The sequence below is a fragment of the Haematobia irritans genome, chromosome 5 (genome assembly GCF_050003625.1).
Source record: "Haematobia irritans isolate KBUSLIRL chromosome 5, ASM5000362v1, whole genome shotgun sequence".
Taxonomy (NCBI): domain Eukaryota; kingdom Metazoa; phylum Arthropoda; class Insecta; order Diptera; family Muscidae; genus Haematobia; species Haematobia irritans.
Window position 1 is genome coordinate 6,638,240 of NC_134401.1, and position 19,289 is coordinate 6,657,528.

The 19,289-nt window shown below is 26.8% G+C and overlaps 1 protein-coding gene across 1 annotated transcript in view; it reads left to right on the forward strand.

Annotated features, from left to right (window-relative positions):
* side-V (sidestep V) overlaps window positions 1–19,289 on the forward strand; it is a 302,304-nt gene that overhangs the window by 200,976 nt on the left and 82,039 nt on the right. Inside the window, exons 4-5 of the mRNA XM_075312598.1 lie at window positions 6,792–7,000; window positions 7,659–7,903. Of these exons, the coding sequence (XP_075168713.1) occupies window positions 6,792–7,000; window positions 7,659–7,903 (454 nt within the window). The remainder of the gene's footprint in view (window positions 1–6,791; window positions 7,001–7,658; window positions 7,904–19,289) is intronic.

Below are 19,289 nucleotides of genomic sequence, written 5' to 3' on the forward strand. Positions count from 1 at the left end.
ACATTTTGTCAAAATTTTATTTCTATAGAAAATTTTCTCAAAATTTTATTTCTATAGAAAATTTTCTCAAAATGTTATTTCTATAGAAAATTTTCTCAAAATATTATTTGTATAGAAGATTTTCTCAAAATTTTATTTCTATAGAAAATTTTGTCAGAGTTTTATTTCTATAGAAAATTTTATTTCTATAGAAAATTTTGTCAAAATTTTATTTCTATATTAAATTTTGTCAAAATTTTGTTTCTAAAGAAAATTTTGCCAACATTTTATTTATGTAGGAAATTTTGGCAAAATTTTGTTTCTAAAGAAAATTTTTTCAAATTTTTATATCTATAGAAAATTTTCACAAAATTTTGTTTCTAAAGAAAATTTTGTCAACATTTTATTTATGTAGGAAATTTTGTTTCTAAAGAAAATTTTTTCAACATTTTATTTTTATGGAAAATTACCTCGTAGTTGGAGATGTATATTTTTTTCTATAAAAATTTTTGTCAAAATTGTATTTCTTAGAAAATTTGTCAAAATTTTATTTCTGAAGAAAATTTTGTTAAAAATTTTGTTGTTGTTTCTGTAGTAAATTTTGCCGAAATTTTATTTCTATAGAAATGTTTGTCAAAATTTTATTTCAACATTTTATTTCTATAAAAAATTTTAATTATTATTCAGGGATAAATTTTTTATATAAATAAAAAAATATATTTTACAGCAAAACTAAAATTTATTTATTTTTTCAATGTATTTCTTTTTTGTTTTGTTTTTTTGAATTTCATCATCACAACACAAATTTTAGGACTTCCATGTCAAAGGCCACTGACGGACTTGTTTGTTTATTAGCTGGGTGGCTGAGAGTACAACTAATACGGATACCCTGACAGACAGATCATTTGATACATGGCCATACTTACATAGAGTACGACACATAAGTTTTTTCATTACACACACACACACATGCACACCGGCATACTCATACTGGATATCATGCAACAATATCGGGGTGTTATTTTGAATGACAGCTAATAAAAGTAAATTAAACGTGTCACATTTTACGATTTGGTTTTTCTTATTTTATTATGTGTTAAGTTTTTCTCCCTACTAAGAAAACTCTTGCACAGCCCTACCCCTCCACCAAAAAAACATACACCCACAATGGTTGCACGCACCTAAGTCAAGCTAACGAAATCTACATCTAGGGCCTATTAAACTGAAATGGGGGAAACCAAAAAAATAAACCTAAAAAATCAAATCAAGATAGTCAAGGCTAAGGGGAGCCAGTAAAAAAAATAGAGCAAGAATGTATCAAAAGAGATCGTATTTTACTTTTTATAAGTCTATTTGGACTTTATGGTTTTTTGTTGTCCTAGCTTTTTCCTCACTTTATCATGGGTGTGAAAACTTTGGGCTATTTTCCTTTTGCCCATAGCCAAAGGCTGCTATATTCTTTTTTATGGTAGTCTACGTTAAGGTATCCGAGTTGTGTGTGTGTGTAGAGATGCTGCTCTTAGCGCATTTCTATGACAACATATATATTTTTTTTTAAAGATTGGTCGTCGTTTTTATGGTAATTGCCTGGATTTTTATGCATATTCTGTTTTTACTCCAGGTAGGGCATGAAATGAAACAAAAGAAGCCAATTCCCAAACAACAACAAAGTTTCTTGTTTCTGTTTCCAAAGACCTGACCAAATCGATGAGACTTTCGGGTGTCTTTACATTGGCTTTAGTAAATGGCTTTAGTTTAAGTAGACAATTAAGAAATTTTAAGATGATTGAGAAGTTATAGCAGGAAAAAATTTTAAATTGTTGCACATTTTAGATAATCGCTTTTGGCTATGAGCTGATTTCGTTATTGTCTTGAAACCTTGGACTTTGGACGGTATTGGGTAAACATCCTAGGTCGTAAAATGTTTCCATTAAAAAGGCATGAGAAAGCATAATGGTGATGCTGAGCGTACAATGAAGCATGGTTTTTGGTAAACCAAAATCAAAAGTCTTTTTATAAGCTTATGGTCATTATCATCAAAATTGGCATATTTTTCACTAAATTGAAGCTACTTAAATTGAGTAAGTGATTTTAGATTTATAAGGAGAAAACTAAATAATAAATATATTTAATTATAAATATATTTTAAAGTTTGGAATATTTTATTTAAATTTTCTGTTTGTTAGCGGGGGAAAACATATTTAGAATTCTTTGACTCCTGTGCTACTGCGACCTGGTACTAATTAGCCACTAATTTTTTAGTAAATTTTTTTTTTGTTAAATTGTTTAATGTTTCTTTGCACCGTATACCCAAATTAATCTAAGTATTATTTGGCATTTCATCGGTTTACCTATCAAAAAAAATCATTGCATACTTTCAGGCGACATTAATGTTTGCTTCAAAATACCATGATATCAAAAGGAAAAAGTTGTTACATATATAGAATTGGATGAGTTAACTCTATATCTACAAAACTTTTACCATAAAAAAAAGTTCATAAGGCCGAAATATCGGTCTGGGCAACTGTTATGTACCCTCCACCATATTTTCCATACAAAAATGCTCCTCTATAAAAATTGCAGACTATAGGGGTGTATAAAGCATTTCAATTCTGTATCGGTTTACATAAAGTCTCTATTTTACCAATTTTTGGGTTATAGTTAGAGGGTAGGCCTAATGAATATAGGCCCCATAATATTTAGCCCATTTTCCTAAATGAAGTAAAACTCCAAAAAAATTATATGGAAAACACCAACACATAATTTTTATGTTTGTTGTCGAATAACTGTTCATTTTTGTAAAATTTTATTTTTGATCTCCGTTTGCCTTATGAAAATAAACCAATATTTCAAATGAAAATTAAAATTAAAATGAACCCCAATTTCCATTTTGACATTGTGCTCGATTTTCAAGTGGGTCCAATTTTCGCATTCTGGGATTTGAGGCAATATAACCACTTTTGTTGTATTGCCTCAGATTTTGTTTTTGTGTGGCTGGCCTTCGGCTGGGGCTTAAAACTTTCTCCTATGAACAGAGTTCAAAATGGGACTAACGCGTTTACCCAGAGATTCGTACTCAGGAACGTATATTAAATTTGTTTCTACAAACTTCATATTTCTCCCTTCAATTAGGATTCATTACTAAATCAAAAGTAAGATGAATGCTACTCTTATTTTGGGGTCTATTTTCATGCTTAAGTTACATATTGTTCGAGCTCATTTTAATGGGTCTCATATTCATTATAAAACGTCGCCCCATATTAGTGCCCTGTTTTCTTTGGGTTTTGCAGCTCATTTTTCTGGGGTCCATTTTCATATCGCCTAGAGGAGTGTGACTTTTGATATTAGGACAGCAAATTTCAACCGGATCGCATAAAATTTGCTACCACGGAGTCGCAGAACGGTTCCCTGAAAATGCTTCAAATGAAAACTGCCCCAAAAACAAAAATGAAAAATTGTCCAAAAAAATCATAAAAATTTGGAGAGTTTTCATTATGAGAAAAAACTTAACAAATATGGGGGTTATAATGTTTTGTTTCTTTTTTTTTGTGGAATATTGCATTGGGCCATTTTTCCATATAAAAAGTTCCTCAGTATTCAAACAAGTATATACGGCCGTAAGTTCGGTCAGGCCGAATCTTATGTACCCTCCACCATGGATTGCATAGAAACTTCTACTAAAGAGTGTCTTCCACAATCGAATTAATTGGATTGCAGTAACACTAGCTGATGGCAAGGTATCTTAAAATTTCTTAACACCGTCTTCTCAATTGTAAGTTAGACCATACGGGGTATATATTAAACAAAAAAAGGCCGATAAATACGTATATAATTCAGTTTGACAAAATTTTCTATAGCAATAAAATTTTGACAAATTTTTTTTATAGAAATAAAATTTTGACAAAATTTTCTATAGAAATAAAATCTTGTATAGTAACAAAATTTTGACAAAATTTTCTAGAGAAATAAAATCTTGACAAAATTTTGTATAGTAATAAAATTTTGACAAAATTTTCTATAGAAATAAAATTTTGACAAAATTTTCTATAGAAATAAAATTTTGGTAGATTATTTTTGGGGATCGGCTATATACAACTATAGACCGATACGGACCACTTTTGGCGTGGTTGTTAGCGGCCATATACTAGCGCCATGTACCAAATTTCACCACGTACCAAATTTCAACCGGATCGGATGAATTTTGCTCCTCCAAGAGCTCCGGAGGTCAAATCTGGAGAACGGTTTATATGGGGGCTACATATAATTATTTACCGATATGGACCGATTCCTGCATGGTTGTTAGAGATCATATACTAAAACCGCGTACTAAATTTCAGCCGGATCGGATGAATTTTGTTCCTCCAAGGGGCTCCGGAGGTCAAATCTGGAGAACGGTTTATATGGGGGCTATATATAATTATAGACCGATATGGACCAATTTTTGCATGGTTATTAGATACCATATACCAACACCATGTACCTAATTTCAGCCGGATCGGATGAAATTTGCTTCTCTTTGAGGTTCCGCAAGCCAAATCTGGGGATCGGTTTATATGGGAGCTATATATAATTATGGACCGATGTGGACCAATTTTTGCATGGTTGTTGGAGACCATATACCAACACCATTCAACCGGATCGGATGAAATATGTTTCTCTTAGACGCTCCGCAAGTCAAATCTGAGGGTCCCTTTATATGGGGGCTATACATAAAAGTGCACCGATATGGCCCATTTGCAATACCATCCGACCTACATCAATAACAACTACTTGTGCCAAGTTTCAAGTCGATAGCTTGTTTCGTTCGGAAGTTAGCGTGATTTCAACAGACGGACGGACATGCTTAAATCGACTCAAAATTTCACCACGACTCAGAATATATATACTTTATGGGGTCTTAGAGCAATATTTCGATGTGTTACAAATGGAATGACAAAGTTAATATACCCCCATCCTATGGTGGAGAGCATAAAAATAGCCAAAAAAAATCTTAAAAATTTGGGGACTTTTCATTATGAAAAACAACTCAACAATTTTGCGGGTTATAACTTTTGTTTCTTTTTTTTTTGAAATATTGCATTGGGTCATTTTTCCATATAAAAAGTTCCTCAGTATTCAAAAAATGACAAATTCCCTACTAATTACATTATGGAACCATTGTTTATTTGGGCCATTTTTCATATATGTTTTAGGTCATCCTTGATTTGGGGCATTTTTCAGAGAGCCTCGCAGAACATCAAACCTGGATATCGGCTTATATAGGGGCCATGACAGTTGGTGGATATATACAAGAAAATTCAATCGGATCGAATATAATTTTCTAGTCCATGGGGCTTTTAAAAAAAAATCTGCAGATCGGTTTATATAAGGGCTATATATAATTATGGACCGATATAAACAATTTTTTTTGGTAGTTGGAGGGCATAAACTGACATCAAAATTTTGATGTCTGAAATTTACTTGCCAAGTAGGCTTAAGAAGAAGATCACCAATGTGGTATCACAATGGACTGAATAGTCTAAGTGAGCCTGATACATCGGGCTGCCACCTAACCTAACCTAACCTAGGCTTACGAAATCAAATCGAGGTTTTGCTTTATATGGGGCAAGAGTATTCAAATATGGTTCAATGTGGCTTACTTGCAATGCCATCAGACCTAAATCAATAAGAAATCCTTGGACAAAACTTGAAGATGATATCTTGTTTGTACAGTCTGCGTACGGACGGACGGGGGATAGGTCGATTTAGAATTTCACAAAAAAATTTTTTTTTGCATTTATGGGATGTAAGAGCAATATTTCGATTTGTTTTAAAACTAATTCCAAAGTTAGTATAACCCCCAAACTATGATTAGGGGTATAAAGGTATTGATTAAAATTTTTCATAGAAAAAAGTGGCACAAAAATGCCAAAAATTGGCACACCAAAAATGTTACAATTACATTCATTCATTTTAAAAGATTTCAGTTAACAATTATATGGGTAGATCTTAAGAAGGGTATATGGTTCAAAATATAAATAAAACGAAGGGTGTAAAACGAAATAATAAAAACTTTGCAAAACATGTCAAAAAAATGTGGCACAAAAATGAAAAAAAAAAAAATATATGGCATATAGACTTGCAGAAAAAAAATTAAAATTCAAATTAAAATGAAAATTAAAATTAAAATTAAAATTAAAATTAAAATTAAAATTAAAATTAAAATTAAAAATTAAAAAATTAAAATTAAAATTAAAATTAAAATTAAAATTAAAATTAAAATTAAAATTATAATGAAAATGAAAATTAAAATTAAAAATAAAAAATTAAAATTAAAATTAAAAATGTTATCATCTGACATAGCAGAGTTGTAAATTTGCCATTTAAGTTTCAAAAACATTAACTATAGAAAATCTTTAAAATTAGATTGAATCATTTTAAAAAAATTCCCGATATAAATATGTAAGTAGGTCTAAAAAGTGACAAGGGGTTCTAAGCCCTATAGATTTTCAAATTTACTTCCAGGATCTCTTTCTTCTTGTTTAAGAAAAAATAAAAAAACACACACAACAAGTTTCACAAATATATAGTTCTTTTGTTTTGTTTGTAAATATTAAAAATCTTTAGAGCTTATGTTTACAAAGGCAAAAAAAAATGGAAAACTTTCATAATAAGTTTCCAACTATAAAAGACTCATATTTTATTTATATTTATATACAATATGGTTTCCGTTTCCTCTACACACATATACACACACGCAAATATATATGGCAATTTAACTTACGCTTTTTGTTTTTCTCTCTGTCTCTTTCTCTCCCTGTCCTTTTTTCTAGTTTCGATGCTAGAGGACGTTCACTACATCAAGGCATCCCATGGGCAGATGAGAATGTTTTCAAACATAAGGCACATTTTTATTATGACTCAAATCCACCAGCTTTAAGGATTAAAAATATACAGCCCAATGATGCCGGTTTGTACAAATGCCGGGTGGATTTTCATAAATCACCAACGCGTAATTGGAGGATAAATGTAACCGTATTGGGTAAGTTTCCATGAAAAATCAACAAAGGACTAAAGCTCTGTGGAGTAGCAGGTTCAGGGATTGTGGTTTATTTGTAATGTAAAAAAGTTGATTACTGTTGATATCATTGATGAAGGGGGGGAGGGATATTTTATTGTATCATGGATTTTTATGGCCACAAAGTCAATGGGCAATTCATTTAATTTTATAAAGAAGGATATTTTCAAATGGAAAACTGGAAAAAAAAAGAAAGGAACATATTTTATTTTTTTTTATTTTGTAATTAATTTAGTCACCTTTGTTTATGTTTTTAACATTTTTTGTAATTATAAATTGTCTACCATATTTTCCTATATAGGTTTTTTGTTTTGCTAAATGTTTTCCTTAAATTTATGAGACCAATTTATGGCCTTGATAAGCAAATGAATCATCTGCCATCTGTAGAAAGCTTAGTTCCTGGTTCAAATCTTCTTGCTTCCCCTACAGTAGCATAAGAGGGATAAAAGAAAATCTTAAACCACCCATTTTGTGTTTTTTTTTGTACTACCTCATATTTAATAATTTATCTTAACTTAATTTTACCCTCACCCTCAAAGCATGGAGTCACATTTAAAGCAATTCATTTTTTTATCGTCCATGTAATGATGTGTTTTTTTTTTCTCTTTTTTTCGTTTTTCAGTACCGCCTACCCATCTGACAATACTCGATGATCAGGGCGCCGCAATAAGGGACCAAACAGCCGGTCCCTATTTGGAAGGTGAAAGCATTAATATAACATGTTTATCAAGCGGTGGTGTGCCACCACCACGTGTCTCCTGGTGGCGTGAACATGCCTTGGTCGATGATTCATTTCAAATTCTTCCAGATGGTACCGTGCGCAATATATTGCAGTTGAAAAATATTTCACGCAAGGATTTGTTAACGGTAAGTAGTCGTTTGTGTAGTATAGTAGTAATAGCAATCGTAGCAGCAGTTATATTAGAATGTCCTTTTTGTAGCTCAGCAGGTGGGAAGTGAAATTATGCTCTACATACAAGGCACAGTAGGGATACTGTGAAAATATGAATTTTATATAAAATTGTTTTTATTAATTCATTAATTTAATTTGAGTCTAAAAAAATCAATTGAATTCCACGAAATTATATCTAGTGTACTTAAGCTAATTAAAAACATTTAACTTAGAAATAAATGTTAAAAAGAAAAATATTTTTTATTTTATTTAACTAAATTAAATAATTTTTTAATTTAATTAAATAAATAATTTTTCATTAAAATAATTTAGTTTAAGTTAATTTAATTTATTTAATTTAAGTATTTACACAGTAAAAAATCACGAAAATGTTTCCAATTAAAATTTTAATTGGATTTTAAAAAATATTCAACAATTTTTTTTAATGGAAACAAAAATCAATCACAAAAATTAATAGTTTCAATTAATTTTTTAATTGGATCGATTAATTTTTTAATTGATACTATCATTTCTGTGATTGAAGACATTTCGATTAAAAAATTAATTGGATCAATTAATTTCGTGATTGAATCAGAAAATGTTTTTCTTGTGTATTGTTAATTTTAATTTAATTCAATTAACTAAAATTTTCATTAATATAATTTAATTTAAATTAATTTATTTAATTTAAGTATTTACACAGAAAAAAATTTCAGAAAATTTTTCCAATTAAATTTTTAATTGAATTTTAAAAAATATTCAACAATTTTTTTAATTGAAACAAAAATTAATCACAAAAAAATATAGTATCAGTTATTTTTTTAATTGGATCAATTATTTTTTTAATTGATACTATCATTTTTGTGATTGAAGACATTTTAATTAAAAAATTAATTGGATCAATTAATTTCGTGATTGAATCAGAAAAAAATGTTTTTTGTGTGTATTGTTAATTTGATTTTTTGTATATATTTGAAAATTATTGTATTTTAATTATTTAACTAAATTAGTCGATTTCTTAATTTATTTTAATTAAATAAATTTTAATTAAAATTAATTTAGTTTAGTTGTTAATATGCATTTTTGTAGTGTAATATTATGTACTTTCTTAATATAATAATTAAATAAATTTTTAAATAAAATAATTTATTATAAGTTAATTTAATTTATTTTATTTATTTAATTTAACTATTTATTGTTAATTTTAATTTTTAGTATAATTATTTTTTATGTATTAATTTAAGTGAATTGTTTTCTTAATTATTTTTTTAATTAAATAATGTTCTAATTAAAATTATTTTAGTTTAGCTTTATTTAATTTATTAATTTTTAATTATTTTATTTAATTATTTTTTATTTTCAATGTAACTTAAGTTAATTAAATAAATATTTTTTTTGTTAAATTATGTTTATTGTAATTTATTTTAGATTAAGTTAAATTTTATTGGATTAACGTCTATTTAAATTAGAGTGATTTTTGACTTGAATTTATTAATTTTATGTCCACTATAATTTTTAAAACTTCCTTTTCTATAGGAAATTTGATCAAATTTTCTTGTCTAAAGAAAATATTGTTAAAATTTCTTGCCTATCGAAATTTAATTTCCTATAAGATATTTAATTTCCATAGAAAACTTTGTCAAAATATTTCTTTTTTTAATAAAATTTATTTTACTTCAATTTGTCAAAATGTTTCTATTTTTTTATTTATTTTACTTCAATTAAGTCCAATTTAATTAAGGTGTTTATTTTATTGAATTATTATATTTATTAATTTATTTTACATTGAATTAAATTTTATAGAATTAAATTATATTTAAATTTGAATGGTTTTGATTTAAATTAATTAATTTTAGTTCTGCAAAAATTTTTAAAAAAATTATAAAAAAAATTCTTTATAGGAAATTTTGTCAAATTTTCTTGTTTATAGAAAATATTGTCAAAATCTTAAAAAAAAGAACTTTAACTTCAATACCAAACTTTGTCAAAATTAAAAAATTTTTATAAAAATTAATTTACTTCAATTAATTCGAATTGAATTAAATTGAAATTAAATTTAAACAACAAAAATATATTTTATGAAATTTTTCTTAATGCTCCATTGTGCATACCCAATTGTTACCAATCGTATATAAAGTCGTATTGCTGTTGTCTACTCAATCGTTACCAACTACATTAGTGTTGGTGTCTGGTATGGAGGTGTGGTTGTGCAAGACCTTTTGGTTATCCTTACTTAACGAACCATACTAACAACGAACATCACTAACAGAAGCATACTTAAGGCCAAAGACGACCCCGATTTTCTTTTTTTGTTTGTTTCTTTCCATTTTTTTTTTCATTTTTCTTTGCCTTAAACACACAATACAAAAATGAATAGTCATTTCTTATTTCTTCAACTATACAAGCCAACTTAGAGGCGGACCAGAAGATTGGCATACAAGCAACTCAACCACCTATCCTTCAGTTTTCAGCTATGGCATATATTTTTTTTTTTCATAAAACTTTTTTCTCTAATTTTTCTCTACTAAGTTATATTGAATTTCTAGTGAGAAAAGTAAGTGATGACGAAAAAAAAATTAAGTGGATTTCAGATTTTTTCATGGTCTTTTTTTTTCTTCTAATAAATGGTTGGTGACAGTGACTAACACTTGAGCAGATAGTTAAAGAATATTAAATACGGGAATCAAATAGGAAAAGAGGATATAGTTATTTATGTTTAAAGGAAAACATTTTAGTGGAATTCAATTTAAAGGTTGCTGTAGTCAAACCATAAAACTATCAACAAAATGGGATTTAATCTTGTATTTGAAAGATTTTATATAAAAATTTGTTATACGGAATCAACGAACATTTTGTTAAAATTACATTTCTATAGGAAATTTTTTTAAAACTCAATTTTTAAAATTTTTTCACAATTTCATTTTTTGTAGGAAATGTTGCCAAATTTGTTTTATCTATACAAAATTTTGTCAAAATTTCTTTTCTATATAGGAACTTTTATAAAAATTTCTTGTCTATAGGATTTTTTTCATAATTCCATTTCTACTGGAAATTTTCCCAAACTTTCATGTCTATAGAAAATTTTCTCACAATTTCCTTTCTATAGAAAATTGTGTCAATTTTTCTATAGGAAATTTGGTCATAATTTCTAGTCTTTGGAAAATTTTGTCAAAATTTTTGGATATAGGAAATTTATTGAAAATTGTGTCAATTTTTTTTTTTGTAGGAAGTTTTGTCATAATTTCTGGTCTATGGGAAATTTTGTCAAAGTTTTCTGGTTATAGGAAATTTTGTAAAAATTTATTTTCCATAGGAAATTTTGTCATAATTTCTAGTCTTTGGAAAATTTTGTCTAAATTTTCTGGTTATAGGAAATTTTTGGAAACTTTCATTCCACTATTACGTTCTATATTTTCTCAAAATTTTCATGTCTATAGAAATTTGTATCACAAATTGTTTATCGATAGAAAATTTTGTTAAAATTTCTTATCTATATAAAATGTTGTCAAAATTTGTTATTTATAAGAAATTTTACCAAAATTTCTTGTCTATAGGATTTTTTTCAAAATTCCATTCCTACGGGAAATTTTCTCTGACTTTCATGTGTATAGAAAAATTTCTCAAAATCTCCTGTCTATAGAAAATTGAGTCAAACTTTCATTTCACAATTCAATTCTATTGAAAATTTTCTCAAAATTTCTTGCTTTTACAAAATTTTGTAAAAATTTATTATCCATAGGAAATTTTGTCGTAATTTCTAGTCTATCTGAAATTTTGTCAAACTATCATTTCACAATTCAGTTCTATAGAAATTTATCTCAAAATGTCATGTCTATAGTAAATATTGCAAATTTTTGTTATCTTTAGCAAATTTTGTCAAAATTTCTTGTCTATACAAAATTTTGTAAACATGTGCTTTCCATAGGAAATTTTGTCGTAATTTCTAGTTATAAGAATTTTTATCGGATATTCATTCCACTGTTACGTTCTATAGAACATTTTCTCAAATTTTCATGTCTATATAAAATTTTGTCCAAATTTCTAGTCTATAGGAAATTTTGTCAAAATTTCTAGTCTATAGGAAATTTTGTCAAAACGTTTAGTCTATATAAAATTTTGTCAAAATTTCTAGTCTATAGGAAATTTTGTCAAAATTTCTAGTCTATAGGAAATGTAGTCAAACTTTTCTGGCTATAGGAAATTTTTCAAATTTTCATATCACAATTCAGTTCTATAGAATTTCATATCTATAGAAAAAATTTTATCTATAGAAAATTTAGTCAAAATATCTTGTATATACAAAATTTTCTCAAAATTTCTTGTCGATAGAAAATTATGTAAAACTTCCTTGTCTAAATGACATATGGTCGCAAAACTTCCTACTCGTGGAAAATTTTGTTAAAATTTTATGTACACAGGAATTTTTTTTGAAATTTCCTATACATAGAAAACTTCGTCAAAATTTATTGTATATTAAAATTTTTAAAGATTTCATTCATTTAGAAAATTTTGTAAAAATTTTCTGTCCATAGGAAATTTTGTCAAAACACTATTTCTATATGAAATTTATCAAAATTTCCTGTACATGGCAAATTTTATCAAAATTTTTTATCTATAGCAGATATATTCAAAATGTCTTGCCTATGGAAAGCTTTGTCAATATTTCATTAATATAGAAAATTTTGAAAAATTTTTTCGTCTATAGAAAATTTTGTCGAAATTGATTGTCTATAGAAAATTTTGTCAAAAATTTTTTTCAATAGAAAATTTTGTCAAAATTTCTTGTCTATTGAAAATTTTGTCAAAATTTCTCCTTAATAGAAAATGTTGTCCAAATGTCTGGCCTATAGAAAATGTTGTCAAAATTAATCGCCTAAAAAAATTTTGTAAAAATTTCTCGTCTATAGAAAATTTTGTATAAATTACTCGCCTAAAAAATTTTGTCAAAATTTCTTATCTATAGAAAATTTTGTCAAAGTTTCTCGTCTATAGAAAATTTTGTCAAAATTTCTCGTCTATAGAAAATTTTGTCAAAATTTAATTTCAAAAATTTCACTTTTGTAAACTTTTCTTACTACAGAATTTTTTTCAAAATTTGATTTCAATAGGAAATTTGGCAAAATTCTATTTTTATAGGAATTTTTTCAAAATTTCCTGTCCATCGGAAATTTTGTCAAAATTTCCTTTCCATGGGAATTTTTTTCACAAATTTATTGTCTATAGGAAATTTTGTCAAAATTTCATTTCAAAAATTTTAATTTTGTCAACGTTTCTTTCTATAGGATTTTTTTTCTTCAAAAATTCATTTCTATAAGAAATTTTGTCAAAATGGTATTTCAATAGGAATTTTACCAAAATTTTATTTCTATAGAAAATTTTGTAAAAATTTCTCGCCTAAGAAAATTTTGTCGAAATTTGTTGTCTCTAGAAAATTTTGTCAAGATTTCTTGTCTATAGAAAATTTTGTCAAAATTTCTCGTCTATAGAAAATTTTGTCAAAATTTCTCGCCTAAATGTCAAAATTTTTTCGTCTACGAAAAATTTTGTCGAAATTTTCTATCCATAGGAAATTTTTTCAAAATTTCCTGTCCATAGGAAATTTTTTCAAAATTTCCAATTGTTGTCAAAATTTAATTTAAAAAATTTCAATTTTGCCAACATTTCTTTCTATAGGATTTTTTTTTGTCTTCAAAATATTATTTCTATAGGAAATTTTGTCAAAATTCTATTTCTATAGGAATTTCATCAAAATTTCCTGTCCATAGGAAATTTTGTCAATATTTCTTGTCAATAGAGAAAATTTTGTCAAAATTTCTTGTATATAGAAATTTTTGTCAAAATGTATCCTTAATAGAAAATTTTGTCCTAATGTCTGGCCTATAGAAAATTTTGTCAACATTTCTCGTCCATAGAAAATTTTGTGAAAATTTCTCGCCTATAGAAACCTTTGTCAAAATTTCTCGCCTAAGAAAATTTTGTCAAAATTTTTCGTCTATAGAAAATTTTGTCAAAATTTAATTTCAAAAATTTCATTTTTGTGTACTTTTCTTTCTACAGAATTTTTTTCAAAATTTCTTGTCTATAGGAATTTTTTTCAAAATTTCTTGTCTATAGGAAATTTTTTCAAAATTTCTTGTCTATAGGAAATTTTTTCAAAATTTCTTGTCTATAGAAATTTTGTCAAAATTTCCTTTCCATAGGAAATTTTTTCAAAATTTCTTGTCTATAGAAAATTTTATCAAAATTTCATTTAAAAAATTTCAATTTTGCCAACATTTCTTTCTATAGGATTTTTTTTCTTCGAAATTTCATTTCTATAGGAACTTTTTTTTTCAAAATTCTATTTCTATAGGAATTTTATCAAAATTTCCTGTCCATTGGAAATTTTGTCAATATTTCTAGTCGTTTTCTCTCGATTGAAAATTTCGTCCAAATTTGGTGTTTACAGAAGATTTTGTTAATAATTTGTAGGAAATTTTTATTCAAAATTATTTATTTTTTTAAACACTGTGATCCAAATCCCAAAATTTTTCTTCATATCTGTCACTGTCCTTTTCATAGCGTCTTTTAAATTTATGAGATTTCATAACGAAGTGGATGATTTGTATCCACTAGCTACAACAAGTTGACCTGGCTTAGCTTAAACGAACAAACCAAATTTATTTCAAAGTATTTGCTCCATTTGGCCCATTTACCGAAAAATTCAAGTCTAGAAAATATTTGCAGGGAAATATTTGTACCTTGATTTTATTATTCAAAATATTTCATTTCATCTTTCATCCGGCACTCAAAGAAAATGATGGGCAAATAGCTGGAAGAAAAATCTTTTAAATTCTCCAGATCTCCTTTTTTTGTTTTTTGGGGACACACATGATTTATTTTTTTGCGTTAGAAATGGAAAACCCCAAAAAAAAACAGATTCTCATCCTGGTTGGCAGTAGGTGTTGTCGATGTTATATTTTGATATATTAACGTATTAAGTTTTACGGTTTTGTACCTTTTAAATCACCCATTTCCTCATCTCATTCCAATGTCATGTGAACCTTGGCTAAAAAAGGGGGGTCTTGGGTGGGGCTCGTGGGGATTTCCTAAGTGCTCTCAATTCACAATTTCCTTGTTTTCTTATTTAAATAGCAATTTGGATGAATTCGTTGCTTTCGTATGGTGGGTAGAATAAAAGTCTGATTTGCTTGAGTTTATATCTAAGTGAGGGCCATTTATTTTACGCACTGAATAGGAAAACACAGAGTCATTGAATACATTCGTGGATCCTATTTTTCTTTTCTCCGCCTCCCGACTAACTTTTCTCATTTCAATGGCAGAAAGTAATCTGAGTGGGGCATTATAAAAAGACACCATGACATTTACTTTTTGATAAATTTGAAAATTTCAAATATTCCAGAGTTGATGAAATTTCGTCCTTTGCCTGTTACATGAGGCTAATGGCTTTGTTTTGTGAATGCTGGAGATGGATGGTAGCAAAAAAATGTTGGACAATATGCTTACTCTCAAATTTATTTATATTTGCTGGAAATCATTAACTTTCTCATTATATTAAATCAGGTGTTTAAATTTCCTTTTTAGATTTTTCTACTTCCTTGTGGGCTTTCTTAGAATTCAAAGGCGGCAATGTGGTTCAGAACCAATGACATAAGTCTGGTAGTAATGATGGTAGGCAGGCGGCCAGCTGCTGGCTATTGCTTTGGAAACCTTTCAACATGAAATGAGGATTTATTACATTATCTTATTAAGATTGAAATTTGTTACTCTTGTGTTTAGGCCCATAGTTCTTAGTGGAGAATTTAATGCCTGTCTGAAGGATCAATGGCTAATTTCATGAGGTTAATTAGAAAAGACAGCACGCACAATTTGTTAAATAAAATAAAACTTGAAACACTAATGGTGATAAGTGGGATCCAAAAATTAACAAATTAATGATTTCTTAATTAGGTTTTTTTCAAATGCAAACATAGATCAATCCGAAATTGTGGGAAATTAATGAAATAAAGGTAAATGAGGGTAAAATATTGGCAATAAAATTAAAATAAAATTAATTAAAAACATTATATAATTTCCTCAAAAAATCAATTTATATTAAATAATTTTAATAAGAAAAAATAAATTAAAAAAGTTTTAATTGGGGTAAAGTTTAATATGGGGTAAATAGTTTAATAAAAAATAGACTAAAATTAATTAGTTTAATTTGCATATTCTTAACAGCCTACAACCCTCTTTTTTTTATAGACAGTTACAAATTTAATTAAATTTTTTAATTGAAGTTTAATACTTTTAAATTTGTTTTTTTTTTTTTTATATATATTTTTTAATTTTCCTTTACATGCATATCTTGTAAGCCCCTGTTTTCTTGTGAGATGCTTCCAAACTTTTTTCAATCCAACAAACATTTTTATTTCCCTCCAATCATTTTAAAGACCAATCTCATTTTGCCCCCCACTTTATTTCACAACCTGATGAACCGGAAATAGTCTCTAACAAATCCTCAAACCAATAACGACTTCCTCGACTTAAAAGTTTCCATTAAAGATTTTCGTGAGTATGAGAAATTTGTCCGTCCGTCCTGCCATTCATCGTCGTTTATCCATTGATCTGCTCTTGAAATTCAATTTCAAGTGTAACAAGAAAAACACTTCTCTCTAAAACAAGAAAGAACGGTTTCGCCCACATTCGAGTCTCGAGTCTCTAACCACTGCACGAAAAAGAAGAAAATAACTTTCATGCTTCAATAATCTCTTTAATGCCTTTGTCCCTAACATATTTCGACAATTTCCCTGGGTATTGTTTGGGTAACCCCACTTCAAAAGTGGGCTGCTGATGATTCTGGTACATTGGTCATGCTTTTCAATGTGTTATTGTCGTCGTTGTTCGTTGGTTGATGTTCTTATTGGGGAATTATACCAATTACCAAATTCAAAAGCGGATTAAAACTGTTCTCTGGGAAAAAGAAATTGGGAAATAACTTGGTCAAGCAATGGAAAGGAGTAATAGAAACTATGGGAAAAAATATATAAAAGGTTCAAATTATGAGGGGGGAGTGTGAAATTAAAACGGGGGGCTTCTAAAAAGGTAGAGAAAAACTTTTTTTAGGAAAATAGAAATTTGAAAAAAAATTAGTTTGGGAGGTAAAATTTTTTACTTAATATTCCGTAAAAATTAAATCGAAAAAAGAAATTCTATAGAAATGATTTTTTGATAAAATTTTTGTCTATAGAATATTTTGTCAAAATTTATTGTCTAAATTTTGACAAAATCTTCTATAGACAAAATTTTTTATAGACAAGAAACGTTGACGAAATTTCCTATAGACAAAAATTTTGACAAAATTCCCTATAGACAAAAATTTTCTATAGACAAAAATTTTGACAAAATTTTTTACAGACAAGAAATTTTGACAAAACTTTCTATAAACAAGAAATGTAAAACAAAAAAAATTCCTGCAGACAAGAAATTTGTATAAAATTTCGTATATACAGAATTGTGAAAAAATTTCCTATAGCCAAGAAATTTTGACAAAATTTTCTATACACCAAAAGTTTTTACAAACTTTCCTATAGAGAAGAAATTTTGACAAAATTTCCTATAGACAACAAATTTAGAGAATAGTTGGTATAGACAAGAATATTTTTGAAAACATTCCCTATACAAAATATATTTCGACAAAATTTCCTAAAAGAATAAATTTTGACAAAATTTCCTATAAAGAAGAAATTTTGACAAAATTTTCTATAAAGAAGAAATTTTGACCAAATTTCCTATAGAAAAGAAATTTTAACAAAATTTCGTATAGAGAAGAAATTTTAACAAAATATTCTATAGAGAATAATTTTGACAAAATATCCCTTACACAAGAAATTGTGTGAAAATTTTCAATAAAGAAGATATTTTTAGACAATTTCCTATAGAGAAGAAATTTTAATAAAATTTCTTATAGAAAAGAAATTTTGACAAAATTTGGTATAAAGAATAAATTTTGACAAAATTTTCTATAGAAAAGAAATTTTGACAAAATTTTCTATAAAGAAGAAATTTTGATAAAATATCCTTAGACTAGAAATTTTGACAAAATTTTCTATAAAGAAGAAATTTTTAGAAAATTTCCTAAAGAGGAGAAATTTAAAAAAAATCCTACAGACAAGAATTTTGACAAAATTTGCTTTAGAAAATAAATTTTGACAAAATTTTCTATAAAGAAGAAATTTTGACAAAATTTTGTATAGAAAAGAAATTTTGACAAAATATCCCTTAGACTAGACATTTTGACAAAATTTTCTATAAAGAAGAAATTTTTAGAAAATTTCCTATAGAGAAGAAATTTTAAAAAAAATTTCCTATAAACAAGACTTTTGACAAAATATCCCTTAAGCAAGAAATTTTGACAAAATTTGCTTTAGAAAAGAAATTTTGACAACATTTTCTATAAAGAAGAGATTTTGACCAAATTTTTTATAGAAAACAAATTTTGACAAAATTTTCTATAAAGAAGAAATTTTGACAAAATATCAGTTAGACAAGAAATGTTGACAAAATTTTCTATAAAAAAGAAATTTTTAGAAAATTTCCTATAGAGAAGACATTTTAACAAAAATTTCCTAGAATTTTGACAAAATATCCCTTAGACAAGAAATTTTGACGAAATTTCCTATAGAAAAGAAATGTTGACAAAATTTTCTATAAAGAAGAAATTTTGAAAAAATTTCCTATAGACAAGAATTTTGACAAAATATCCCTTAGACAAGAAATTTTTACAAATTTGCTATAGAAAAGAAATTTTGACAAAATTTGCTATAGAAAAGAAATTTTGACAAAATTTTCTATAAGAGGAAATTTTGACAAAATTTTCTATAAAGAGGAAATTTTGACAAAATTTCCTATAGAAAAGAAATTTTAACAAAATTTCCTATTGAGAAGAAATTTTAACAAAATTTCCTATTGAGAAGAAATTTTAACAAAATTTCCTATAGAGAAGAATTTTGACAAAATATCCCTTAGACAAGAAATTGATTGAGAATTTTCAATAAAGAAGTAATTTTTAGACAATTTCCTATAGAGAAGAAATTTTAACAAAATTTCCTATAGACAAGAATTTTGACAAAATTTGCTATAGAAAAGAAATTTTGACAAAATATCCTTAGACTAAAAATTTTGACAAAATTTTCTATAAAGAAGAAATTTTTAGAAAATTTCCTATATAGAAGAAATTAAAAAAAAATTCCTATAAACAATTTTGAAAAAATATCCCTTAGACAAGAAATTTTGACAAAATTTGCTTTAGAAAAGAAATTTTGACAAAATTTTCTATAAAGAAGAAATTTTGACAAAATTTTGTATAGAAAAGAAGAATTT